At 37.1% G+C, this 27,762-nt stretch overlaps 1 protein-coding gene across 2 annotated transcripts; it reads left to right on the top strand.

Annotated features, from left to right (window-relative positions):
- CDC7 (cell division cycle 7) lies at positions 1-27,445 on the top strand. Of its 2 annotated transcripts, none has more exons than XM_032302253.1 (12): positions 1-116; positions 846-1,023; positions 9,905-9,988; positions 12,308-12,443; positions 15,707-15,800; positions 15,886-16,028; positions 17,102-17,354; positions 17,970-18,065; positions 18,847-19,025; positions 19,858-19,940; positions 22,562-22,711; positions 25,729-27,445. In XM_032302253.1, the coding sequence occupies exons 2-12, from the start codon at positions 909-911 to the stop codon at positions 26,118-26,120; spliced, it is 1,725 nt and encodes a 574-aa protein (XP_032158144.1). In that variant the 5' UTR covers positions 1-116; positions 846-908; the 3' UTR covers positions 26,121-27,445. The 2 variants fall into 2 exon arrangements, with proteins under 2 accessions (XP_032158144.1, XP_032158143.1); XM_032302252.1 differs by having other exon boundaries at positions 829-1,023.
- Positions 27,446-27,762: the final 317 nt, after the last annotated feature.

The raw sequence follows: 27,762 nt of genomic DNA, 5'->3' as shown, positions 1-27,762 counted from the left end.
AGCGGCCAGGCGGGAAGTGTTGCGCAGGCGCGGTTGGCAGACTCTCTAGGTGGGGAGCTCTTGGAGGAGGCGACCCAGGCACCTGGGGAGCCACAGAAGTCGTATTCCCTTAAACTGTGAGTTTCCGACGGTTTGTTCCATGGCGCGGGATTGTGAGGGATTAGAAACGAATTCTGGGTTGTGACTTCGGTCTTGTAGCAGCGCAGTAAAGCCCCCACCCCTTTCGGATCCCGCTGACCCACGGCGGGAAAGTCCTGCGCCTGCGCACTAAGCATCCCGTTCGCTCTCGAGTCTGAGGGAGGAAGGTCCTTCCCCGCTGAGCTCGCGGCCGGTGCTCCTACAAGGATCCCATTCATTCCCTTTTCTTTTTCTTTGCCCGGCGCTCGTGGCCTGTATCGGACCAGTTCTCCATCAGCTTGCGTGGGGCCTTGGACGAGCCGCCTGGCGCTCCCTTTGAGTTGTCCAACGATTTCCTCCCTCAGGTCAAACCGCTCTCCCCACAAGGCCTAGCCCAACCCGTCCCTGCTCCCCCATTCTCCGTCTGGCTTGTGCCGGGACTGGCAGCCGCCCCATTTCCCACCAGCACCCTTTCCTCCACCGCCGGCCGCCGAGGCGGCTCCCCTGACTCGGACGCTTTCCCCTTGTTCCCTCTGCTCGTGTTAATGGAAGGTGAAAGTGAAGCAAATGGAATCCTGAGAAGTGGCCCACAGGTTTCCCACCTTTGGGTATTTAAACATATGGTGCACTTTTAAATGTTTGCCCCTTGGGGACAGTGGCATTTTTTAGTGCTCGGTTCAGTGTGTGATTTAAACTTCTCATCTTCTCCAGTATTCTAATTTTCACAGCTGCTTTGTTCCCTCTGTGGACATGACCCCTTAGCTGGCATTTTGCATCCCAGTTGTTTTGTGATGGAGGCGTCTTTGGGGATTGAGATGGATGAACCAATGGCTTTTTCTCTCCAGCGTGACCGGGTTCAGGCTGATGGCTCGTTAAAAAAACCTGAGCAGAATTTTAAACTACCAGGTATGTGTTTAATTCCAAGGATGTGCAGGCAACAGTTCTGTGATTTCGATTATTTTTTGAAAGAGAACTTCCTGAATGGTAAAGTGAGTTGTATATTTATAGGGGAGCATTTTATAAATCAGTAAAACATCCTAAGATCTAGATTTAGGACTGGATTGCTGTTTAGGATTATAGACCATCTTTGTCATTTTACAGATGAAGTTGCTACGGTCTGAATATTGGTGATCATCCAAGAACACAGTTTGTTGATCCCCAGACTAGAATTTTTTTCTCCTAGGCATGTGTTCTTATCTCTACTCACCATATTGCATTAAACTTGGATTTAGAAGTCAACATTGGAGGGATTTTTCAGTTAAAGGATTGAAAAGGAGAATTCACTGACAAAAATAAATGGTTTAGCAATAGTAAAGCACTGTTTCTCTGTGTACATTATGAAGTGTTGTCTGACCCTGATCCAAACCCTGAAGTGAGGAGGAGGGGAACAAACAATACTTGATTTTGTACACTAAAATACACACCTTCATTCCTGCTTTAGTAGTGCCTGGGACATAATGGGCATTTAATAAATACTTGTTAAATAGGGGAGTTCCAGGTGACCATTTTTCTTTTTCCTTAAAGATAGTGAAATCTTCTTTTCCATCTTTGTTTTAAGCATATTTAATGCTTGTCCCAAAGATACTAGCTTTGACTTTCTATTCATGATATATACTTACCCACTACAAAATAGACCTTAACAATACCCTAGAAGAAATGACATCAGTTGCTTTTGCTTTTTGACTGAAACTAAACTCTTCTTTGGTGTCAAAATGAGTACCTTTTCTGATGTCCCTATTTTTGGTGATGAAAGCCACTATTACTCCAGTTACCTGTGTGATTTGTATTTGCTCCCCATATCCCGTTACCCAGCTTTATCTTCTTTTAATATATATGGCATTGCTTCTTTCCATTCCCACATCCACCACAGTGATTCGTTCCCTTATACTTTGCTCCTGAATTGCAGTGAGGTTTCTTATCTAAATTGCCTGCTTTCACTTCTTTTCCATTCTCCAGTTCATCTGGTACACTGCTACTAGAATAATCTTAAAATGCCACTTCACGGGCGCTTGAGTGGCTCAGTGGGTTAAAGCCTCTGCCTTCGGCTCGGGTCATGATCTCAGGGTCTTGGGATCGAGCCCCGCATCGGGCTCTTTGCTCGGCAGGGAGCCTGTTTCCCTTCCCCTCTTTGCCTGCCTCTCTGTCTACTTGTGGTCTCTCTCTGTCAAATAAATAAAAATAAAATATTAAAAAAAAATGCCACTTCATCCACTTTCGTGAATGCTGTCTCTCTTCCATTTTTCCTGTTCTTCACAATTCAGCTTTCCTCTCTTGTCATTGGACATATAATGCAATATGGAGTCATTGTATTATAATTTTTGTATTTTTTTAGCATTCTGTGTTTTTTCTTTTTAGTTATACTGTAAGCTCCTCGAAGGCAGTATCTTAAGCAGCTCCTGGTATATGTTGTACATTAGAGAGAGTGTGTGAACAGATGAATCCGACTTGGTTCTAGTATTATGTTCAACTGAAAGCTACTGTTCTAATACTCTGAAAATCTGGGAAATAAAGAAAGATGAATTTTCTTCTAAATTTCTAAAGTTTTGTGGCTTTTATGTATCAGAACATTGAACCTTATAAGCAGTACCTTTGATAATTCATAAGACATGCTGAAATTTTAGTCGTACCTTTTTTCTAATGACTCAGTAAAAGCTAAGGTTATATCAAAAACAACTTCAGTCAGGAGTAAAGCTGATGAGATCCAGGCCCATAACTGCTCCTGATCTAATATGATTTACTTTCCCTTGATGGAATAACTTTTGAAAAAGTGGGAACTTTTTATGTATCTTTGTAGTCCCAGAACCTGATAGTGTCTAGCACATAGTAGGTGTTTGAAAATACTTGAATAAGTGGTTTATTTTCTTTTAAAGATGTTATTTATTCATCTGAAAGAGAGGGCACAAGCAGGGGAGGGACAGAGTGAGAAGCAGACTCCCCACTGAGCAGGGAGCCAGACTCGTGGTTCTATCCCAGGACCCTAGATCCTGACCTGAGCCGAAGAAAGGTGCCCAGGTGCCCCAGAGCCACCCATGTGCCCCCAGTGAATGGCTTAATGCAAGGATATAAAGTAAAATACATAGTGTAATGGATGAATTAACATTATCCCTTGTTTTGGGATTTTGTCAGCTTTTTATAGCTTTTTTTTTTTGATAAAAGATTTTATAGCTTATTGAAGAAAATTTAGAAAGTAGAGAAGGCCAAAATAAGGAAATCATATCCCACTGTACAGATATTGCCACTGTAGACATTTTATTACAATCCTTTAGTCTTTCTGTGCATACGGAGGTATATTTAAGAAAAAAATAAATTAGGACTGTAACCAACTTATTTCTAATCTTTATTTTTTACTTAGGAATATATAACTTGAACATTTCTTACATTATTAAATCTATAGCTTGATTTAAATTGACTGCCTGATGTTTCATTGTGTAGTATGCTATGATTTAATTACCTTTTTAGTTGAAGTTTTGGATTGTTTTCCATTTTTACCTATTAAGAAAAATGCTGCAATGAACAAAGTACTGGGCATAATATTGTATCAAATGTTTATTTTCCTCTGTATTGTGGAGCTGTACCATAAGGCAAGCATTTGGTGTGTTATGTGGATGCTCTTAGCTCATACTACTAAATTAGGTTGTAGTTGCCATATGATTTGCCTGGGACAGATCCAGTTTATGCCTGCTGTCACACTGTCCCTATTATTAGTGGCCCTTTTCACTCTCAAGACTGCCTCAGTTTGGATTAAATTGATCTTCCTAGTTCCTAAAATGATCTTCCTAGTTTAAGAGATCTAAGTCAGGGATTACCTGAAGCTCCAGAATAGGCATCACATAGATTCATAGTGTGTCAGTTTTACTCCTTGGTAAGTAATTTAAAACATTTCATTTATATGAGGAATATTAAATGTTTATTACATGCAATTACTTTCTAAGGTGCTGGGATAAATCAATGCATAACAAAAATCAATGCCCTCAGTCTAGAAGAAAGATAGACAATAAAAGAAATATTCAAAAGTGGTTAACATTTTAAAGAAAATAAGGGAAGTGGAGATAGGGAATGTTGGAGATTGTGATTTTAATAAGTGTAATTTGTCAGAGAAGACATTTGAACTAAGACTTAAAGGTGGTAAAAAAAAAAAAAAAAAAAGTGAGCTATGTATATATCTGGGGGAGAGCATTCCTGGCAGAGGAGACAGCAAGAGAGAAGGCCCTGAGATGGGAGTGTGTCTAGCATTTAGGAGGAGCAAGGAGGTCCTTGTGACTGGAAGCTGGAGGATAGTGGAAGTGATGGCAGAGAGGTATGAGGAGAGGAGATATTCCTTGGCTTTTATATGAAGCAAGTTATGAAGCTATTAGTGAGTTTGAGCAAAGTAGTGACATGGTGACTTAGCTCTCACAGGATCACTCTGTGTTACAAATAGATAATACAGGCCAGCAATGATGAAAACAGTGAGTATAGTGGCTGTATTAAAGCCACTTGGATATATTAAGTAGCAGGAAAAAAAATTTTACTAAAAATTCTAAAACAGGGGGCACCTGGGTGGCTCAGTGGGTTGGGCCTCTGCCTTCAGCTCAGGTCATGATCTCAGAATCCTGGGTTCAAGCCCTGCATCGGGCGCTCTGCTCAGGAGGGAGCCTGCTTCCCCCCTCTGCCTATTGCTCTGCCTACTTGTGATCTCTCTGTGTCAAATAAATAAAATCTTAAAAAAAAAGAAATTCGGGCGCCTGGGTGGCTCAGTGGGTTAAAGCCTCTGCCTTCGGCTCAGGTCATGATCTCAGGGTCATGGCATCGAGCCCCACATCGGGCTCTCTGCTAAGCGGGGAGCCTGCTTCCTCCTCTCTCTCTGCCTACTTGTGATCTCTGTCTGTCAAATAAGTAAATAAAATCTAAAAAAAAAAAAAAAAATTCAAAACAGAGGCTAGACCTTTATGTTTAAAATATAGGCATTTAATTTTTTGGCTTGTAGACTTTTCACAGTCTTACGGTAATCCTCAAGGTATATATTCATTCATCTCTGCCTTTAGTAGTATTTTCCACTGTTTAACACTAATGCTCTCTTCTGCTGTTTACCCTCAAGTCCACTTTAGAATTGAGAATTTTGCATTCGGTTTGGTTGTCAGAAAGTTTTACTGTTGCGTGGTGACAGGAAACTAAGTATATTTTGAATTTTGTAACGATAGGTGAGTACACAGCTAATTAGTAGTGAGTGGTATGGAAGAGGTATGCAAGTGAGTGGCTTGTGCATTACAGTAGTTCCTTATATTTTTCTCTGATGATTTTTTTTTTTAAGATTTTATGTATTTATTTGACAGGCAGAGATTACAAGTAGACAGAGAGGCAGGCAGAGAAAGAGAGGAGGAAGCAGGCTCCCCACTGAGCAGAGAGCCCGACGTGGGGCTCGATCCCAGGACCCTGGGATCATGACCTGAGCTGAAGGCAGAGGCTTTAACCCACTGAGCCACCCAGGTGCCCCTCTCTGATTATTTTTTTTAAGATTTTTTAAATTTATATATTTGACACAGAGAGAGAGAGAGAAAGAGAACACAAGCAGGGAGGGTGGGAGAGGGAGACGCAGGCTTCCCACCAAGCAGGGAGCCCAATGTTGTGCTCATTCTCAGTACCCTGGGGTCATGCCCATCATGCCCATGACTCTAGGATCATGACCTGAGCTGAAGGCAGGTGCTTAACAACTGAGCCACTCAGGCTTCCCTCTCTGTTGATTTCTAATAGTGAACCAGCATCTCTACTACTGAGTGCCAGCTCAAGCTGCAACAGAAGGAAGTTCCAAAATATGGAACTCATAGACTTGGAAGTAAAGTTTGTCTAATCTGACCTCTTTGATTTGCAGGTTCAGAAACTGGACATTAATGTGGTTTAGTAATAAGAGTTGAATTTAGGCTTCTTCTATATCAGCACGCCAGTAGTATCTTTTGTGATAATGGAAATGCCTGTTGTCACCTGTGGCTAGAGTGAGGAAATTTTTAATTTTTAAAATTTTAGCTTAAATTTAAAGTCACATGAAACTAGTAGACAGCACAACTCTGTATCATACTACTTCAAAGGTTTTGGTGTTACCAATCATATATACACAAACAACAAAACATGCACACACTTTAATATGCTTAGTAATAAGATTAGAAACAGGCCTCTTTTTTTTTTAAGAGTTTATTTATTTGAGAGAGAGAGAGAGCGTGCAGGGGGAGGGGCAGAGAGAGAAGGAGAGGGAGAAGCAAACCCCAAAATGAGCAGGGAGTCCATTAGTAGCCTGGGATCATGACCCAAGCCAAAGGCAGATGCCCAACTGACTGAGTCACCCAGGCACCCCTACAAATAGGCTTCTTAACATATTTCATAATATATAAATATCATTGATTGTCAGATATACCTTTTAATATACTGCTCAGAAATGCTGCCGGTTATACTGATTCAATGCTTTTCTTATCACCTAGAATTTTTTATTTTATACTTTTTGAAAGAGTTCTTTTAGATCTAATGAGACAAATAACTGTGTATCTCTGGTACATAATTAAAAAGGAAACATTTCATATCTTTCTCTTCTGAATCAATTTTAGTACTCAGACTCACTAACATCCTATTTTTCCCCCTCACAATATTGTCCTCTGTACATTAGTGTTGCAGAATTTCTTTGAAGAGTTTATTTTTTTAAAAAGCCATTGTTAATGGACTCTTAAGAGCCCACTTATGTGGAGTTGGCCTACGTTTGCTTTCTACTTCACCACCTTTACCACTTCTCCCCATGACCATTCGTGCTTAAGGGTTAAATGTGAATGCTCCTTTGTGATTTCTTGGATTTTCTTTAAGGTATTGATACCTGTTCTGTTGATGCTGGCTGACAACTGTAGGTTGCATCCTGATTTTTTCAGTTTTAAAAATTGTGTTTCGAAATCAAGGAAATGTATAAAATTGAACATATCATATTAGTATCTTTCATGGTACCTTTCCTCTAACACTGGAATTTGAAGCTGGTTGGAATTGACACTCATTAGGAAAGATTGTAATTGACTGTGGCAACTATGACTGCTAGAAAGCTGTCTTTTCCCCTCAGGCCTTGGTTTTGGTTTTTAGAGTGAAGTAGTGTTGTAGCTGATAGTGAAGTAGCTGCTACTGTCTTTGGCTTCACTCTTTTGTAACTTCCCAACTTTCGGTACTGTTTTTTTTCCCCCCTACAGTTATCTCTAAATGCCCATAATGATAGTAATAATTCATTCATTGAACAAACATGCCAGGCACTTCTAACTAGGAGCTGAATGTACTATGGTAAATTACACAAATAGGGAGCTACTGATGGAGCTTATATTCTTGTTATATTCTAGCAAGCAGGATGATTTTATACTGGATAAGTACTCTAAAGACAATAAGCCGGGTAATGTGAGTAATAAGAGGAATGTTATTTTAAATAGGATATCAGAGAAGACTGACCATTGAGCCAGTCACATGAAATTATATGGGCAGAAGATTTCAAGTAGAGGGAATAATAAAAGCAAAAGTGCTAAAGATCTCTGCCTACTTGTGATCCATCAAATAAATAAAATCTTTTTTTAAAAAGTGCTAAAGAAATAATGTTAATAACAATAATTACAGGGACGCCTGGGTGGCTCAGTGGGTTAAAGCCTCTGCCTTCAGCTCAGGTCATGATCCCAGGGTCCTGGGATCGAGTCCGGCATAGGGCTCTCTGCTCAGCAGGGAGCCTGCTTCCTCCTCTCTCTGCCTGCCTCTCTGCCTACTTGTGATCTCTGTCTGTCAAATAAGTAAATAAAAATCTTAAAAAAAAAAAAAAACCATAATTACAACAATAAGATTACCACTGTCTTTTATTTAATATTTACTATGTGCCAGGCATCGTGTTAAAAGTTTCTCTTATGTATATTATTTCATCTGATCCTCACAGTATCTCATTAGCATGGGTACAGTTACTACCCCTTTTCTGTAGATAAGGAGACTAAGGCTCAAAGTGGTCAGCTGTATGCTCAAGGAAGGTCATATTGCCTGTTAAATATTGGAGCCAGGATTTTAATTTAGGCCTCCCATCTCCAAAACGGATACATGTAATTGTGGGTACATTCTTGCCTCTTATATTGGAAACCCATGAAGCTTCTCCACTTCACCTATGAAGTAGATGGGAAATAATTCTTATATGGATTGATATAGTGGAAAGAATACTAGACTAAATCTTCTTGGCCTGTTAAATAGTTCCAGCTGTATTTTTTAAAAATTCTTTTGAGAGAGAGAGTGAGTTTGTGCATGTCATACACGTACTCACACAAGAGAGTGGCGCTGAGAAAGGGAGAAGCAGAATCCCCACTGAGCAGGGAGCCCAGCTGGGACTTGATCCCAGGAACCTGGATCATGACCTAAGCCAAATGCAGCCACTTAACTGAGCCATCCAGGTACCCCTAGTTTCTAAAAGCTCTTCTTGTTGTTCTTCCTCCCCCTCAAATTTGTCCTCTACTTACCATCTTCCTGCTTAAAAATTTTCCATGGCTTCACTTGCATTCTCTGTTTTTCCCTGCTGTAGCCACACTGAATGTCATTACTTGCCTTATCCACCTCTCCCCTCAAAATAATCCATATCTTTATATACATAGTTCCTTGCATACATGGTCCTAAAATGCCTCATCCACTTTTTTCACTTGGTGAGTGCTTCAAAACATAGCTTAACTGTCACATGGAGCTTCCTGGTACCTTCAGATGCGTTCGTTCCCCTCCCCCTTCTTTCTAACTAGTAATATATTGCATTCCTCTGTTATTACAATTACTGTCTTATATTCAGAGTGAGCTTTTAAAATCTGTTCTTTCCAGTAGACTGAGCTCCTAGTGAAGAGGGTGGCACCAAATTTTTTTTACACATCGCTGAGCATTTTTATAGTGTTTGTTATATGGCCAGATGATTTCACTTCCCTGAGTAGGGTTTTCTTATCTGAAAATCAGGATAATTCCTGTTCTCAGTGCTATTTTGAAGATCTAAAAAGATAATATATGTGAAAATGGTTTGAAAATGTCTTAAACCATTATGTACACTATTCAGATTATTATTATAACTGAAAAGGTAGCTGATGGTTGGCTTAGATATTGTAATAAAATCCTATGACTCTTAAGTATGTAGTTTTCTTTTATATCCAATAGTTTATCACAACTGGTATTACTGCCTGTCCTTATTTTAACCATGTATGTTTTTGTAAAGAGCTTTTATTTAAAAGTAGCCATGTATTGTATTTGCTCTCAAGGATAGAGGATACTGTTGATATTGGGATAGTTCTTTAAAAATATTTCCAACATTTCCTGAGAGCTTTAGTGGATATTTCTCTCTGAAGATACACTGTGAATATTCAATATATAAAACTTTCCCAAGTGTGTAACATTTTGTGTCTTTGGGGGAGAGAAATAGTTTTCAAGAAGATTGCATTGTGTCTTTGTCATGCCATCTAGTGATCGCAAGACAGATTGTTTATTTTTTTAATTTAGCTTCTTTATTGTGTTGTACTCTGTGCAGTGACAATGTATCTGCTAGTATGTAATTCAGGACTAATACAAATTTGGTGTGTGTGATTCTGGGACTTATCAGTTTTATCTATTTGTTCAAGAGGTGTGTGTGTGATAGTAATCTAACAGGGTTTTAAATATTTTTATCATGATTTTGAGATTTATCGTAGTTTTTTAATTTGTAATTTAATTTTGTTTTAGAATTTATTTCATTGAGTTTATTTTGACTTAAAAGTATAAAATATACTCTCATTAATTATAACTACAAATTCTTCTTCCGTGATAGGTGTTAAAAAAGATATTGAGAAGCTTTATGAAGCTGTACCACAGCTTGGTAATCTGTTTAAGATTAAGGACAAAATTGGAGAAGGTAATATAGAGATCTACTTTATTTATAAGTTTCTTTTCCTTACATTTTCCTTTGCATAATCTTGATTTTTCATTAGTATTTCCTATAGGAAAGTATATGTTTTTTTTTCCCCAAAGATTTTATTTATTTGATAGAGAGATCACAAGTAGGCGGGGTGGGGGGGAGCAGGCTCCCTCCTGAGCAGAGAGCCTGACGCAGGCCTCAATCCCAGGACCCTGAGATCATGACCTGAGCTGAAGGCAGAGGCTTAACCCACTGAGTCACCCAGGCACCCCTGAAAAATATATGCTTTTTAAACTTTTAAGACCATGGTCTTATTACTAATTATGATATCAGGTTTCTTTTTCCCTAGAAAGTGTGAAAGAGTAAGTATTTACAGTAAAATGAACAGACCTATTTTAATCTTTATGCTGTTATACCATTAAAAGTATCAATATACTAATATATCAATAATTACTAAAAATGAGAAATTACAAATTCATTTGGAGGAATTCAATCAAGGGAATTCAGCTCTTTTTCCTTTTCTCCATTATAGTTAGGTTGAACCCTACATTGAAACATGTATGAAACCTAAAGTGGCAAAATAGATGAAAATAAAGTAGTATGATATTTATACAATAATCAGTATGGGGTGCCTCAGTGGCTTAGTTTGTTAAATGTCCAACTCTTGGTTTTGGATCAGGTCATGATGATCTCAGGGTTGAGGGATTGAGCCCTGCATCGGGCTCCATGTTCAGTGGGGAGTCTGCTTGAAATTCTCTCTTTTCCTCCCCTCCCCCCACCAAATAAAGAAAAAAAAAAAAAGGTCAGTATTAACATAAATGTCCTTGAGAGACTTGTAGTCCTGTTGACTGAATGAAGGGTGAATTTATCAGATGTGAAGTGAATGAGAAAGTAAAAGATAATAGAAGGTTTTGGTGGCTATATTGAGAAATACTTAAATAGTTAAAAACAAAAAACCTTCCGTTTACTTGTTTGCTTTTCACAATGCAAAGTGTCAGACAAGAAAGGGCTGGGTCACTGGGGGCAGAAGAATTAGAAGAGGAGATGATTGGTGATGTAAGAAGTAGAGCTTTACATCTTTTCCTTACTCTTTTTTTTTTTTTAGAAATTAAAAAAAAATATATTTTATTTATTTGAGAGAGAAAGAGCATGAGCAGAGGGGAGGGGCTGAGGAAGAGGGAGAAGCAGACTCCCCAATGAGAGCCTGATCTGGTACTGAATCCCAGTGTGTTCTGACTTAGTGTTCAAAAAACTGTTCCAGCGTTGCCTGGGTGGCTCAGGTGGTTATGCATCTGCCTTCGGCTCAGGTCATGATCCCAGAGTCCCAAGATGGAGCCCCGCATTGAGCTCAGTGGAGAACCTTCTTCTCCCTCTCTCTGCCAGCTGCTTCCCCTGCTTATGCTTTTTCTTTCTCAAATAAGTAGAATCTTTAAAAGCAAAAACAAAAAACTCTGTTCTGGAATCCGCTGGTGTCCTCTTAACAAACTGATAGCTATTCTTGGAGGGGGAAGGGAAGGAGGGTGTTCCAAGGCTAAATAAGTTTGGAAAATGTATATATAAGCTCCCTTTTGGTTATTCATGATGTATTTAAAACACATTTAAAGCTCTGGGGGCGCCTGGGTGGCTCAGTGGGTTAAAGCCTCTGCCTTCGGCTCTGGTCATGATCTCGGGGTTGTGGGATCGAGCCCCGCATCTGGCTCTTTGCTCAGCAGGGAGCCTGCTTCCCAACCCACCCTGCCTGCTTCTTTGCCTACTTGTGATCTCTGTCTGCCAAATAAACAAATAAAATCTTTAAAAAAAAAAAAGCTCTGGAAATTTTTGTAGTAAACAAATACATGAGTTTGTTTTAACTCAGTATTTCTCAAATTTAACTGGCCACCAACTCTTTCATGTTTTCTGCTTAGTTTAATGCTGAATTTAAAAGCCTAGGTGTTGTAGGGTTTTTCCCCCGAAGACTATTAACATTTCTGCTTCTAACAGACTTGTTGTAAGAAAATAATTTCAAGTGACAGTATTATAGAAAAATACTCGTTACCTTGGATTGTGACCATGAGAATATTTTTTTTAAAACCCAGGCAAACAGATTTACTATAGATCTTTGGTAAATTAATATACCCTATAAAGAACTGAGCACAGTTAAGAATTTATTAAAAATTGAAAGTTAGTTGTATTTATAAATGTTGTTACTCTAAATGTTTAATATCATTAAATATATTAATGAATAGATTAGGATAGTTTTCTGGGTTCCAAACAGTTTTTAAAATCTATTTTAGCATCAAAACCAAATATTGAAAAATTTAATAAATTGTTTTACAGGCACTTTTAGCTCTGTTTATTTGGCTACAGCACAGTTACAAATAGGACCTGAAGAGAAAATTGCTCTAAAACACTTAATTCCAACAAGTCATCCTATAAGAATTGCAGCTGAACTTCAGTGCCTCACAGTGGCTGGGTATGTAACTTAAAGATATTTTAATTGAACTGGCTGTATATAATTTTTCAGATTTTTAAAGGGATATCTAGCAGAGATGATGAGATTACCCATGAGTTGAACATCTTTCAATCAAGTGTTTCCAGTTTGGTAGCATTTTTCCTCTAAGGTTGGGATGGTTAATTAAATTGTATTTTTAGAGTGGATTACCCTTGAGGCTCAGCTTGATTTCCTATTCTCTTACCACTTTTTCTAATCTTCCTGCCAAATCATAAGCCATGGTCTAGATATTTTTTAAAATATAGGGAATTCATATTTCATATCTCCTCTGTTTACGATTTATATACATAATATAAATTTTTATATTTAAAGCCTCATTTCGTACTTTTATTTTGAACAGAAACATCTGGCATGTCTTTCTCATTGATCTCTCTCTTCTAGGTCATTCCTATCAACAAAGTACATGATCTAGTATCTCCTATGCCCCTGTACTGCCATCCCTCTTCCAGCTGCTTCCGTCATGTCTTTGCTTCCCCCCCTCAGCCAGACTTCCCAAAAATGACTACATACACTGTTTTCACTTTCACACCCTACCTTCACTACTCACAGTGTCTGCTGTCCTCTGTGTTAACCTGAAGTTACTTTAGATAGAGTCAACCATGACTTCCTTTTTGGCAGTTTTCTTTTTCTATTGACATGAATGTAGGCAATGTTTAACATATTTTATTTTATTGGACTTCTGTACTGCCACATGCTCCTTGTTTTTCTTCCTGCTTTATTTGGCTTTTCATTTTCAATATCCTTTTGCCAGTTCTTCCTCTCTACCTGACATCTAAATGTTGGAGTGCCTGCTCTTGGGCTTTCTTGCTCTGGACCCTTCTCTAGGTAGTTTGTATTTCCATGTGGCTTTAAGAGTATGGTAATGATTCCCATAAGTATATATCTTGCCTCAGACCTCTTACCTGCAGTTTTGTATATACCCCCCTGATTTGACATATCCACTTGAGTACCTAATAAATATCTCAAACCTAATATTCTGTAAACTAAATTTTAATATTCCTTTGGCTACCCCAAAACCCCTGTTGCAACAGTCTGTTTTCATCAGCTCATCTCCGAATCCATCATTTGGTCTTGGCCATTTTACCTCCAAAATATATCTATAAAAACCCATCCATATTTTCCTGTCCTCTGAACCACTATCTCAGACCAAGCCTAGATTGCTAAAATAGCCTGCTTCTTCTCTTTCCCTCTGAATCCCATTGTTAGAAAACAGCAGAGTGATCTTTAAATATAAAAATTTATATTATGTATATAAACCATATACTGTTAGTTCCATCACTTAAAATCCTTCAGTGGTTTTCCTTAAAAAAAAAAAAAAAAAACAAAAACCAAAAACAAAAATTCAGCCTTATCACATGCCACTTTCCCACCTCCCTCTCTGTGCTCTAGTTTCTTGACTTCCTCAAATTTGTCTCAAGCCTTCTTCTTTTAGTGTCACTGTCCATACTGTCCCCCAGTAAGACCTCTCCCAGTTTTTGCATTCTGACCTCTCTTCTTTCTGATCTGAGCAAGAGTGGCACCACTTCAAAGATGTCTTCTGAGGGGCACCCAAGTGGCTCAATTAAGCGTCTGACTCTTGATTTCTCCTCAGGTCTTGATCTCAAGGGTCCTGAGTTCAGGCCTTGCATTGAGCTCCACTCTAGGCCTGCAGCCTACTTAAACAGAAAAACAAAGATGTCTTCTGAATTAAATCAGATTCACTTATATGTTATTGTCACAGCATCTTTTGATCTCTTTCAAAAACCTTGTAATCTGTCTTATGTTATTTTATTATGTTACTGTTCATTAGATAATAAACTCCATGAGGGCAGAAATGTTCATTTTAACTCAACTTCCTATTCCTAATATCTGACATAGTGTCTGCCAAATGACTGTGCCCACTAAATATTTTTTTGGATGAATGGACAAGCCAATTTCTTTGTTTCACCCCTCCCTTTATTAGAGAAAATAGGAGGATGAGATGGTCTCTCTAAAGCATAATTACATCCGTTCTAGTCACTTGAATAAAATTGTTCCTTTTTCCATATTTTAAATATTTTCTCTACCATTTTTCCTTTCCATGTACTTCAAAAAAGTGCATGCTAAAAAAAAGTCTTTATCTGATCTTGCTTCCTTTCTAGCTCCCACACTGGTTTTTCTTCTTTTCTTTGCCACATATTTCAGGCAGATTTTATGTTCTGCATCCATTGTATCCTATTTTCTCTTAAGTCCTGTTTGGCCTCTTCCCTTCCACTTAAATTGCTCTCTGAAAAATTACCAGTTAATTCCTCTTCTGCCAAACTAAAAGACTTCCCTCAGTCCTTATTCTCATGACCTTCATACTGATTACTACTTCATTTAAAACTCCTCATCTGGATGACATTCCTTTGTGGGCTTTCTGCCCCTTCCTTGGTTTACCCTCCAACTTGAGACTTTTCCAAGACTCGAATTTTCTTTTCTCTCAGATTATTTTCAGAGCTTTAGGTATCACTTCTCCACAAGTACTGTCACTGACCTCGCAATTCTCAAAAAAGATGTGATTTCGTATCTAGAAATTTTTATCAAAATGATGTCTTGTTTTTCAATGCTTCTTTTCCTGATTTTTCCATATATTCTGTTGGTATCCATGTTGTCTCACTCTTAGGGCTCAGAACCATGGAAGTCAACTTTATCCTATTTTCCTCATCTTTTATGATACAATATAGCATAGCAGTTAAGAGTATAGATCTAGAGCAGACTGTCCAGATTCAAATGCTGTCTCTATGGCTTCCTAGTTTAGTGTCCTTTGGAAGTTCCTGAACCTCCCTATCCCTCAATTTCCTTATCTGTACAAAAGGTGATAGAGCTGTTGTGAGGATTAAGTGAATTAGTTGTTAAATGTGAAGTACTTACTTAGATCAATGCTTGACATATAGTGAATGCTCAATAAATACTAGCTATATTTTAATGAACATTACTATTATCATTTTATTGGCTACTAAGGCTTGTTAATGTATTCTTATTATTCATGTTGTCCTCATTGTATCACTTCCCCAATTAAAACTATACTTATCTCATGTCTGAATTATAATAACTTCATTACTAGTGCTTTTTTTTTTTAGCTTGTATTAGTCAGTTAAACATGTTTTAAGTAGTTTTCTAGCATTATTTATGCATTGCTAAAACTTCATATTTAAGGAAACTGAGCATAAAATTTCAATTCATTTGACCTTTCCTCTAAAGTTCATTATGCATCTTTCCACTAGGGGGCAAGACAATGTCATGGGAGTTAAATACTGCTTTAGGAAAAATGATCATGTGGTTATTGCTATGCCATATCTGGAGCATGAGTCCTTTTTGGTAGGTTTTAATACTAACTGAATTTTTATTGGCTGAGTATTGAATTGAAAACAATTTTATGACCTTATCCATAACTTTATCTTAGGACATTTTGAATTCTCTTTCCTTTCAAGAAGTACGGGAATATATGTTTAATCTCTTTAAAGCTTTGAAACGGATTCATCAGTTTGGTATTGTTCACCGTGATGTTAAACCCAGCAATTTTTTATATAATAGGCGCCTGAAAAAGTAAGTATGAAAAGTTACCAGAAAATAATTACGTTTGAATGAATTTGTGCTATGCGGTTCATCTTGGAGGTACAGAATATACTGCATGCACAGATTTTGTTTGTTTGTTTCAATTTTTCATTGTGGTTGGGGAATGGAAATACAGTGAAAGAAAAGATAAAATTGTATTGGTAAAGCAGTGTATATTAGATACAGCATGGTTCAGTAGAAATAGCACTTAACAAAAAGAAACTTAGAAAGATTGCCCAGGGCGCCTGGGTGGCTCAGTGGGTTAAGCCGCTGCCTTCGGCTCAGGTCATGATCTCAGGGTCCTGGGATCAAGTCCCGCATCGGGTTCTCTGCTCCGCGGGGAGCCTGCTTCCTCCTCTCTCTCTCTCTGCCTGCCTCTCTGCCTACTTGTGATCTCTCTGTGTCAAATGAATAAATAAAATCTTTAAAAAAAAAAAAAGAAAGATTGCCCAATGATAGCTAATTTCCTGTTTCAATACTAAAGTTGTTTGTGTGTGTGTGTGTTTGTGTTTTTACACTGATAGAGGCATTATAAGCTGAAGACCTAACTTTAATACTGTTCAGTATACAATGGGTCATACTGAGTATGGTAGGAAGTATAGAAATAGAACTTCTTTTCTTGAATTTTATACTTCTGAGTTTTCTCTTTAACTTTCTTTAATTAAATCAAATTTTAAATCCAAGATTTTAATTCATTTTTTAAAGTTTATTTAATTAAACATTATCTACTGTGATGTCATCTCTGTCATCGTAAGGAAACAAAGGATTGGGCTTTTGTCCTGTAGTCCTTATCTGCCTTGTTAGCATAGGCCATTGGAAAAAGAGGAGAAAGATTTTTTTGTGTGTATGGGATATATCATTCCTTAATTTTCAAGCCTAGTTAACTGCTAAATCATTAGCTTGTTGATAAACTCATTTTTCTTGGTTTTTTTTTCAAGATTGTTATAAATTCTTAATTGATCCTGTAAAGAATTAACTTTTTGTATAAATATGAATTGAGTGTATTATGATGTTATTAAGCTTTGATTGTTACAAAAAAGTAAAAATGCTTACTTTTGTCTTAGGTACGCGTTGGTAGACTTTGGTTTGGCTCAAGGAACCCATGATACGAAAATAGAGCTTCTTAAATTTGTCCAGTCTGAAGCTCAGCAGGAAAGTTGTTCACAAAATAAATGCCATATAATCACAGGAAACAAGATTTCATTGAGTGGCCCAGCAGCACCTAAGGAATTGAATCAGCAGCCCACCATGAAAACTTCTGTTAAAAGGCCCTACACAAATGCACAAAGTCAGATTAAACAAGGAAAAGATGGAAAGGTTCTGCCTCTTTTATTTCTCAAATACTAATAAGGTTTTAGAAATGTACTTCTTCATCCAACAGAGGGAGATATAATACCAAGACAATACTTTCAATCAAAAAAATTATTTTTACATTTGTTACATATTAAATTGATTAGATTCCACTCAGATTTATAATGGATTGTTTTACCATTTCAAAACTGAAATTACTTGGTAGATTTATAATGTCTCTGTCATTACGTTATGTAACAAATATGGAAAATAACAAATTCTCCCTGCATGTTATAAAGTTCAGATTAATTATCCTTTTTAAAAGAAAACATTAGTTATAGGGGAAAAATTCTGAAGTGTCTATCTCCATTTTAGCTGCACAGCAAAAATGTAACATCCATGCAGGTGGTTTTTAAATTTTTTAGTTCTTATATTTGTGGATTATGATAACATTGTATGGGTGTTAAAAATTCTGTCTAGACTATTTTCTCCTTTCACAGAAGTGTTTTGGTGCCTGAGAATGACTTGGATGCAGCTGTTTTTGTTTCATGTCACTTAACTCTTTCAAAACTGGCAGAGTACAGCTGGCAGAAAGTGTTACAGATATAATCCTTATTTTCCTTGTTTTTGTTGGTATTGTAGGAGGGATCTGTAGGCCTTTCTGTCCAGCGCTCTGTTTTTGGAGAAAGAAATTTCAATATACACAGCTCCATTTCACATGAGAGCCCTGCAGTGAAAGTAAGTAATATAGCTTAATAGTGCAATCATCAGTCAGTCGTACACTAAAGAGAATTTAGGGATTAGTAGATTAGTATTTATTATCACTAAGTTTTTAAAAAATAGAGCTTTGCTGTGGCAGACAGTATTACTGCTTTGAGCATCTTGTCAACACTTTTATTTTCTCCATTTTTTTCCCTGAACTTTTCTGGTGAAATTTTTTATCATTTTTGGTTAGCTGGCTGTTGTTATTCTTTTCTAAAGGAAAATTTAGAATATTAGGCCTTTTTTCTCATTGGCTAGAACGTGAGCTCCTAATAAATAACACTTTTCTGACACACAGTTAATAGCATAAAAACGTTTGTACAGTTTACTAAATTGTAATCAATGTTAAATGGTTTTAAATTGACTTAAGATATCCTGTAACAGATAGATAGCATGAGCAACAAATTAAAACTCTGATTTTAGCCAATGTAATTGTGCAGTTTATAGTTCTGAAATGGAGTTAGACACTAGAACCTAACTGTGTTATACTTTTGTAATAACATCAGGAAAAGTTGTGATAAAGTATAAGTCAAGTAATTATCAATTGAGGACTATTTAGTAAATGTTAATGTGTTTATTCAACAGGAAAACCTAAAAAGATCTTAAATACTTTAATAGATAACTGTTAACTTAAAATCCAACAGCCCATTTGGCAGTTCTGAAAGTTATGTTTCTACTGTTATGTTTTATTATACTGGCATTTGAAAGTATCATGTTAAGTATCATGAAAATAGGAAATACAACTTTTCTTTTACAGCTTATGAAGCAGTCAAAGACTGCGGATGTACTATCTAGAAAGTTAGCAACAAAAAAGAAGGCTGTTTCTACAAAAGTTACGAATAGTGGTGTGATCAGGAAAACTGCCAGTTCTGGCCCAGCTAACCTGACCTGTGACTGTTATGCAACAGATAAAGTTTGCAGTATTTGCCTTTCAAGGTAATGTGTTTCGATGGTGCTATCAAATCAGCATGCTATCAGATAGGAGTAGAAATCGCATTGATTTTGGTGGGCAATTGATTTAGTGTGAGGAAAGGAACAACACAGACACTGATCAGAAGAGGTACCTTGAAGAGCAAATGATAACGATTTACATATATTGTTCATTTGACATTTATATGCTCTTTGAAAAACACATTTGCTCTTATAGGCACAATAATTTTTGGTGGGAGCAGGGGTAGTTTTTTGGAACCTTAGGGACCAAAAAAAAGGGAACCTTTTGGAACCTTGCTGATTTAATCTTCTGTTTTCTTTCCTTATTCCCATGTAGAAATAACCAGAACTAAATAGAGTGTCTCTCTCACTCCCACTTCCTACTCTTAACCCCATAAATTCCTCCCTTCCTTTCAAAGTTTTCATGAGCTGTCATGAACCTCTGCTAACCCAAGTATATAAGAGAGTAAGTATATCAGAAACTTAGATTTCTGATATCACTCCAAATGAATTTTTATACCTCTGAATTTTGTTATATTCAATTCTGTTGTATTATGTTTTCCTGTTATGGTCCTTATCATCTACTACCTATTTTTATACCTGGAAGTTACCTTAAAATTTTTTTGGAATAAGGCCTGATAATTTGTGGGGTAGAGGGGAGAGGTAGAAATAAAACCTAGGATTTTCATCACACTGAATTATTATTTGCTTTATAAGTAACTTTTATTTGCATAGATATCAAGGCAGAATTTACTGTAACATAAATAAATGTTACTTTTTGGTCTTAAATAATTAAACCTGTAATATAACTAGAAAAATCTTATTTCATCATCATAAGGCGGCAACAGGTTGCCCCTAGGGCAGGAACACCAGGATTCAGAGCACCAGAGGTTTTGACAAAGTGCCCCAACCAAACTACAGGTATGTTGCACTAGAAATGAAGAACCCCATTAAGAATTGGTTATCCCAGGTATATTTTATGATCTTTGTTTTACTAATACTAATATTTTTCTGCTTTTAATAAATTATATAAGTGGTTCTAACAGTGTGGTAGTCCCATTTTTGAGATCATGCTGTTAATCAAAATTTCTACTCTTAGTGTTGTGGTTTTTTTCTTTTTCTTGATAACATTTTTTCCTATAGATTACATCTTGCTTGTCTGTTTACAAGATGATTTTTTTAAATAATTTTTAAAAATTTTTTTATGTATTATTAGCCCCAGGGGTACAGGTCTGTGAATCGCCAGGTTTACACACTTCACAGCACTCACCATAGCACATACCCTCCCCAATGTCCATAACCCCACCACCTTCTCCCTACCCCCTCCCCCCAGCAACCCTCAGTTTGTTTTTTGAGATTAAGAATCTCTTCTGGTTTGTCTCTCTCCTGATCCCATCTTGTTTCATTTATTCTTTCCCTACCCCCAAACCCCCCACGTTGCATCTCCACTTCCTCCTATCAGGGAGATCATGTGATAATTGTCTTTCTCCGACTGACTTATTTCGCTAAGCATAATACCCTCTAGCTCCATCCATGTCGTCACAAATGGCAAGATTTCATTTCTTTTGATGGCTGCATAGTATTCTATTGTGTGTGTGTGTGTGTACCACATTTTTTTTATCCATTCATCTTTTGATGGACATCTAGGTTCTATAAGATGATTTTTGCCAGGAATTTTGTTTTGGAAGAAAAATTGTGTTTAGTAGTCTTTGCTAACTTGAGACTTGGCTGCATTTTATCTGTTTGTCCCAATACCACAAAAGTCTTCTGTGATATACTTGAATGTGTATTACTTAATTAAAATTATTAATTATTAAAATTATTTTTTTGTTATTGCAAAAGTAGTACAGTAGCCTTAAAGTTTTGAAAAAGGAAAAGGTTTATAATCTACAAAAGTTACCATTGAGCCAAAACCCAGGAAAAATCTTGAGTAAATGAATGCTGTCACTGGCTTAGCTCATGGACTTTAAAAAAATACATTCAACTATTGTGTGTATTCTACACTTGTTACTGATACAAAAAGAAGGACTGAAATAGCTGCTTACTCTCAATAATAACTTGTAGAGGACAGTTATAAATTATACAAGGTATTTGAGGGATACCTAACTATTCCTGTCTGAAGGGAATATGGAAGGAAATCTTATAGAAGAGGGAACCTCTGAGAAGAGATGTAAATTGGAGTGGGTGGTTAGCAATGATATATGAGCAGAGGATCTCAAGAAACAGGTCTAGTCATATAGGAAACAGTAAGTTTAGTGTTGCTAGAATGTAAGATAGAAGTGAAAGAATGGTGAGAAATAAACCTAATAATTGGGGGACAAGTCAAATCACACATGTTAAACAGCTTGGACTATAAGTGTTGGGAAATTATTCAAGGGAAAGACATGGTATTAATTATATTCTAACTGGGTCATTCTGGCAGGTGTACAGAGAGGATAGGTTTTGGAGAGTGGTGGCTTAACAGTGGTTCAAGTAAGAGATACTGAAAGCCTGAATGAGAGCATCATTAATAGGAATGAAAAGAAAGGTTAAGGATTGGAAAGGTAGAACTTGGTAGATAATTGGATGTGGGATTTGGGTTTGGGGTGGTGAAGGAAAAAGCACCCAGGATGTTTATCAGATTTGTAGCTTAGGGGACTTGAATGGGTATCAATAACAAAGGTGGAAAATAAATAAGTAACGGTTTACAAGGAAAGATAAGGTGGATTGGGGCATAATTGGCTTCAGATATTTGTGAGACTCAGAAATGTCCAACAGAATAAAAGTCAAGCTCATGGAATTCTAGGACAGTTGAGTGTCATCAGTACAGAAAAGACGGTTAAAGCCATGAGGCAGATGGAGCCAGTCAGGGAGAGAATACAGGGGAAGAAGAGATTGGAACTCTGGGGAACCTCAGCCTTAAGGCCTGGAGAGAAAAGCTGGAGGAGGAGGCAGAGGTGGAGAAGAAACAAAGAAAGGCAGGTGATCAAACAGCCAAGGCAGCCAAGGGAATAGAGAACAAATAACCTGGTGATACTAGAAGGTCAACAATTAGGAGAGAAGATGTCCCTAAAAGAAACAGTTTCCCAACATGAGCCTGGGCTGGTCTTAATATTAACTGCCAGAATTCTAAAGATTAAAGTATGTAATTCTTGAGGAGCATACAGATTTTTCCTACATAGCTATTTTGGGTTTCTTTTGATCTTATAAAATGCATATCTACTTATTGTTTTCTAATGATGAAATATCCTTTAAACTTATTAACATGTTGCTCAAGAGAGAATACGTTATATTTTGTATTAAGGAAATTGGACCAGGGTTTCTCAGTCCTGGTAGCACACTATAGCATCTGAAGCACTTAAAAAATACTGATGCCTGAGCCCTACTCCAGAACAATTAAATCAGAGTTTCTGAGTGGGCCAGGGAATCAGAATTTTTGTAAGGCTCAAGATAATTTGCACAGCAAAAGTTGAGAACTAAGGATGTAACATTGATATAAACTGACTACTGGTGATAAAATTACAGATTTGGGATTTTTTTTTAAAGTTTGTTTTCTGTTACAGCAATTGACATGTGGTCTGCAGGTGTCATATTCCTTTCTTTGCTTAGTGGGCGATATCCATTTTATAAAGCAAGTGATGATTTAACTGCTTTGGCTCAAATTATGACAATTCGTGGATCCAGGGAAACTATCCAAGCTGCTAAAACTTTTGGTAAGCAGTTTTATATTCTAGAACAAAACAGATGCCTTTATTATCTCCTATAAATCAAATTATTATGAAATTCTCTTTACAAATAAACATATTCTGTGTTTGCACAAAATTTATGTTGCTTTAAAATTAATTGCGTTGTGTAAAAAAATAATTCATCACTTTTCTTCTATATAATCATTTAATCTTACAAGCACAAAGTGCTACTTAAATATTTAAAATTCAACTTTATGATCTTAAAACAGTATGGAATAACTCCCTGTGGTTATGGTTTGACTTTATTATATACATATTTTTAGTAGTATGTTTTAATTTGTTTATTATATATTTATTAAGCATCGGGTGTTCTTGGGCCTGACTTAAGTGATCTTAGTCTATACTAACAAGGAAATTTAATAAGAACCATAGTAGAGAAGATAATAAAATGTGTTAGTTGTTAGGTTCATTAGGGTTAGGGTAACAATGAACAAAAATGAGCAGTTATTATGGAGTTATTATTGTAAGCCTATACTGGATAATGGGAAGTCATCTCCTTAGCTATCCAAGTTCTTACACTTCCAAAGACAGGGATATGCAGTGTACTTCATAGGGCACCTGAGAATTATCTCAGCCTTGTTCTGTGACTTGAACTCAAATGCTCACCTTATATTTATTCTCCATGTACAAGGACAGTTAATGTTTTCCAAAGTGGGTGGCTGTGATTGAGTCAACATGCTACCACAAGATATATCTTCTATATATACAAAATTTTAGGCAGCTCACTTCAAAAGTAGCTGGGCTGCTTTGTGCCCAGCCCCAGGATCAGCAGGTCTTCCATCAAAGGTCCAGATCAGAATTATCTGAGAAACTTAAAACAAAATATATGCCTATCTCACCCCACTCCTTCCTGGAAAATAAGATTCAGAAAATATGATACATAGGAAGGTCCAGGCTTGTCTGAAAAAACAAGCGATTTTGACCAAGAACAACTTCTAAGATGATTGCCTCTTACTTAGACACCATTGCTATGGTCTGATCCCATCAGAAAAACTTGGTGGTGGTTGTGAAGAAAGCTTCGTGGTAGAGGCTTATGAAAAAGTGTTTCTGCAGCAAAGTCAATCTACAACCTGTAGCTTTCTTGCACCTACTATAAGAAAATTTTATCTGAGGTAACAGTGTGAAATACTACACACATATAAAGGAAGAGTGACCATAAATGGAAGGCAAAATTGAGACCATGGGAATTATATTCTTACACATTCTTACACATGTTTATTGTCAACTTATTGAGAAAAATTTTCATCTACTGTTGAATAAATTCATGAGAACTTTATAAACATGAAGTTTATCAGAGTGAACACCAAAACATTTTGTTGAAGAGCTTAAATCTCCCCTCTCTGTAGTCAAGATTATAATGAGGATCAATAACGGAAGCACAACGTGTGATACAAAAACATTCCAGGGTAAGTGTCAGGATAGCAGGCAAGGGCTTTTAAAGATTTATCATTGTAATGCTTGTCCTCATGTTAGAAAAATAATAATGCCATGTAGTACTTGTCTCAGTTTTATTGGTAGAACTGCTGCAGCTTTTCAGTCATAACTTACCATAGCTTTAGGCTGAATACAGAAGGACTCAAAACTTCAGTAGTCACAATTAGCCTTTAGCACCCAAAGAAATGACTTGCTTGGGATTAGCAGTGGGAGTACTTTTGCTTCTATTATGCATAAACTACCTCACTGTCTTCAGCTCCAAGAGGTGGCCCCATTGTGGATTGTCATCAAGGACTTGTTGAGTTCTGTGAAAGAAATTCAGAAGAAAAACCTTGAGCTAAAATAAATGCCTGACACATAGTCTATAACAAAATATATTTCTTAAAGATTTGAGAGAGTGGGGGGGGGGGGCAGAGGGAGAGAATTTCAAACAGACTTCCAGTTGAACAGGGAGCCCCACACAGGGCTTAATCCCAGGACCCTAAGATCATGACCTGAGCTGAAGTCAGATCTTAACCCACTGAGCCACCAGGCGCCCTCACATTACTAAGGAAATAGAAGGCCAAGATAATACACTACTGCCTATTTGTGTGCTTGTTTTTGCCCATGTCTGATAAATCTGTCAGGAAATTGTTTGAAAAATATTCACATTTTTAAAAACTGAGATCTGGTTTGCTTATTTCAAAAACATGATCAGGACTTTATGTGGCCCAAGTACTGTCATTGAATCTAGAGCTTAAATTCTAGTGGGAGAGACGAATCTGTCAAATGAGCAGTATTGAGAAAAATAAAAAAGGAAGAGAAGAGGGCTCAGCTATTTCAGAGATTGGTCAAGGACAGCATCTGTAAGGTTGTGATATCTGAACAATGACATGAGAGGCTGAGTAATGCTTTTTTGTCTAGTCCAGCAGACATTAATTGAGATCTTCCTATGTACCAGACACTGTCTAGGCTTTGGGGATTCAAAGGTAAATTAAATAATCCCTATCTTCAGAGAACTTATAGTTTAGTAGGTGAAACACACCTACAGTTATAATACAGGCCGGTGAAAGTAAAAGTAGAAATTTTCACAGGTATAACAAGTTTAGAATGTTCAACTCTGAGTATCAGGCCTCACAGAGGTAATTCTTAAGCTGAATGATGATTAAAAAAAGTTGGAGTATCCTAGGCACATGGGGGAGTGCAGGGAATCCCAGGCAAAGATAGGAACCATGTAGCCAGAGGCATTTAGAAGTTTGGAAGGAGGAGAGGGAATGGGAGCTACAGCTGATGACAAATGAGAGGAGGATGTGGTAAAGCTCAAGAGATAGGCAGTCAGGTGAGTCCTTCCGTAGCTTAGTAAGTCACTGCTTTCTACTTGCTATGTCCCACTTTATGATTTGACCATCAACTATGCTGTACAAAACACAGCTTAAATATTAGCATGTGGTGCTCTGACACACAGTTTGAATATATCCACAAAGTGCATTATGGAGCTTGCATGATTCTTATGAGAGAGACTTCTGGTATGTTCAACTAATATAAAATACTTATTTTTTTTTCTTTTTTAGGTAAATTAATACTGTGTAGCAAGGAAGTCCCAGCACAAGACTTGAGAAAACTCTGTGAGAAGCTCAGAGGTATCGATTCTAACACTCCCAGATTAACAAGTGATATACAAGAGCCTGTGTCTCGTGACCCAGCTTTTTCAGAGACAACTGACCATAAAGCTTCTCAACTTACACAAACACCTCAAGCACAACACTCAGAAAATTTGTTGTATAAAGGGGACAGTAATGGCTGTGGGGGTAGTCTGAATACAGATACCAATTTACAAGGCTGGAATGAGGTACCTGATGAAGCTTATGACCTGCTTGATAAACTACTCGATCTAAATCCAGCTTCAAGAATAACAGCAGAAGAGGCTTTGTTGCACCCTTTTTTTAAAGATATGAGTTTGTGATTCTCATTCTTCTTATAATGTTTGCTGTTGTGTATTATGAGACAGGGTGAAAAAGAGTTCTTTGTAACAGCTATAACTTCTTGATTAGAGACCAGGGCAGGATGAGTATTTTAAAATCTTAGTATTTGCTCTTTGGCAGACTCTAAAATATGGATTAAGATTACCTAAAATGCATGGGGTAGTTCTTCAGGCTAACTATATGATCTTTGACATAGATCTACCCAAGTAGAATCAGATCTTTAGCTTCCCTAATTACCTGTCACTGCCATATACAGAAAAAGAAGCTGTTTTATCCTAGTATATAGTAGTTTGAGGTGTAAGTCTTAAAATTAAAGGATGTGATCAGGACTAAAGGAGTCAAAAGACTATTGGTTTCTTTAAACTGTGAGCTTTGTGTACTTTTAGAAAACTCAACCTGGTGCTGGTGCTCTAACCATTCTGTAGGTAAAGGAGATCATTCCCTCTTCTAAAGGCATATGTTACACTTACGAACACTAAAACAATGAAAAGATGTTGGGGGTAATATCAGTTAAAACTGAATTTAATTTATCCATTTTTCAAAGTACTTTGTTAAAGCATTTTTTTGTGTGCGAATTGACATGTTTTTTCTTAATGGTTTCTCTTGATTTTTCCACCTTCTCTTTCTTACCTAACACGTTCTCCTTGGAAATAACATGGTGCTTTCCACAAAGTTTCTGGGTGCTCTGTTAAATATTGCACATGTTTACAGTTGGGAACTCACTGCGCACAGTGGTTGTTTAAAGGGAAGCTGCAGAGCCAAAGTGAATACTGATAGTCCAAAATGCTTTTCTTTTTCTCACCGTCTTAGGTGTAACTAGGTAACTGTTAAAAGGAAAAGTAAATACAGCCTTGAGAATATCATTGGAGATTTTTTCCTCTGCATCCTATACAACTAAATTGGTTCTGCTCAGAGAACATTGGTTACTAGAATCTTGAGTGTGTTGGGAAGAGAATTAAGTGGGCGTAATAGAAGAGGGCTAGAGATGGAGGCTTATGTATTACTACATTCCAAAATGATAGATATCATTGACAATATATCAAATTCTTTCTGTGGGAAGTAAGTCTGGGGGTATGGATCTGCTGAGAAGTTTCCCATTTAGTAGAGATACAGAGTATAGAAATGTTCTAGAACATTTTGTTATTTTATGCATTCAAGTCAGTAATGTCTACCTACCCTATTTGGTAAGTATAGTATATACATAAACCATTACTGCTGATGTGCTCGGTCTTCTCATACTGTATCTTTAAAAACAAAATTTGAATATTCTTGAATTTGTATGTTTAATAAAGTTATTATTTTATATTTTTTATGTCTAACGACTCATTTGAAAAATCCTCTTTAAAAAAAAAAAGGAGGACTACCCTTTATTTATTCATTTATTTTAAAGATTTTATTTATTTATTTGACAGAGAGAGATCACAGCAGACAGAGAGAGAGAGGGAAGCAGGCTCCCCGCCGAGCAGGGAGCCCGATGCGGGACTCGATCCCAGGACCCTGAGATCATGACCTGAGCCGAAGGCAGCGGCTTAACCCACTGAGCCACCCAGGTGCCCCGAGGACTACCCTTTAAAAAAAAAAATTAGGAAAGGAAATATTTTCCTTCTGAGATTGATGAATGCT

The sequence above is a fragment of the Mustela erminea genome, chromosome 10 (genome assembly GCF_009829155.1).
Source record: "Mustela erminea isolate mMusErm1 chromosome 10, mMusErm1.Pri, whole genome shotgun sequence".
Classification (NCBI taxonomy): Eukaryota; Metazoa; Chordata; class Mammalia; order Carnivora; family Mustelidae; genus Mustela; species Mustela erminea.
Note: the sequence above shows the minus strand (reverse complement) of the source record. Positions and strands in the feature narration are given on the sequence as shown.

Coding starts and splice junctions, on each gene's coding strand:
- CDC7 (XM_032302253.1), top strand. CDS start 909: ATGGAGGCGTCTTTGGGGATTGAGATGGATGAACCAATGGCTTTTTCT. Junction 16,029..17,101: donor TATAATAGGCGCCTGAAAAA/GTAAGTATGAAA, acceptor CTTTTGTCTTAG/GTACGCGTTGGTAGACTTTG. Junction 19,941..22,561: donor GTGCCCCAACCAAACTACAG/GTATGTTGCACT, acceptor TTTCTGTTACAG/CAATTGACATGTGGTCTGCA.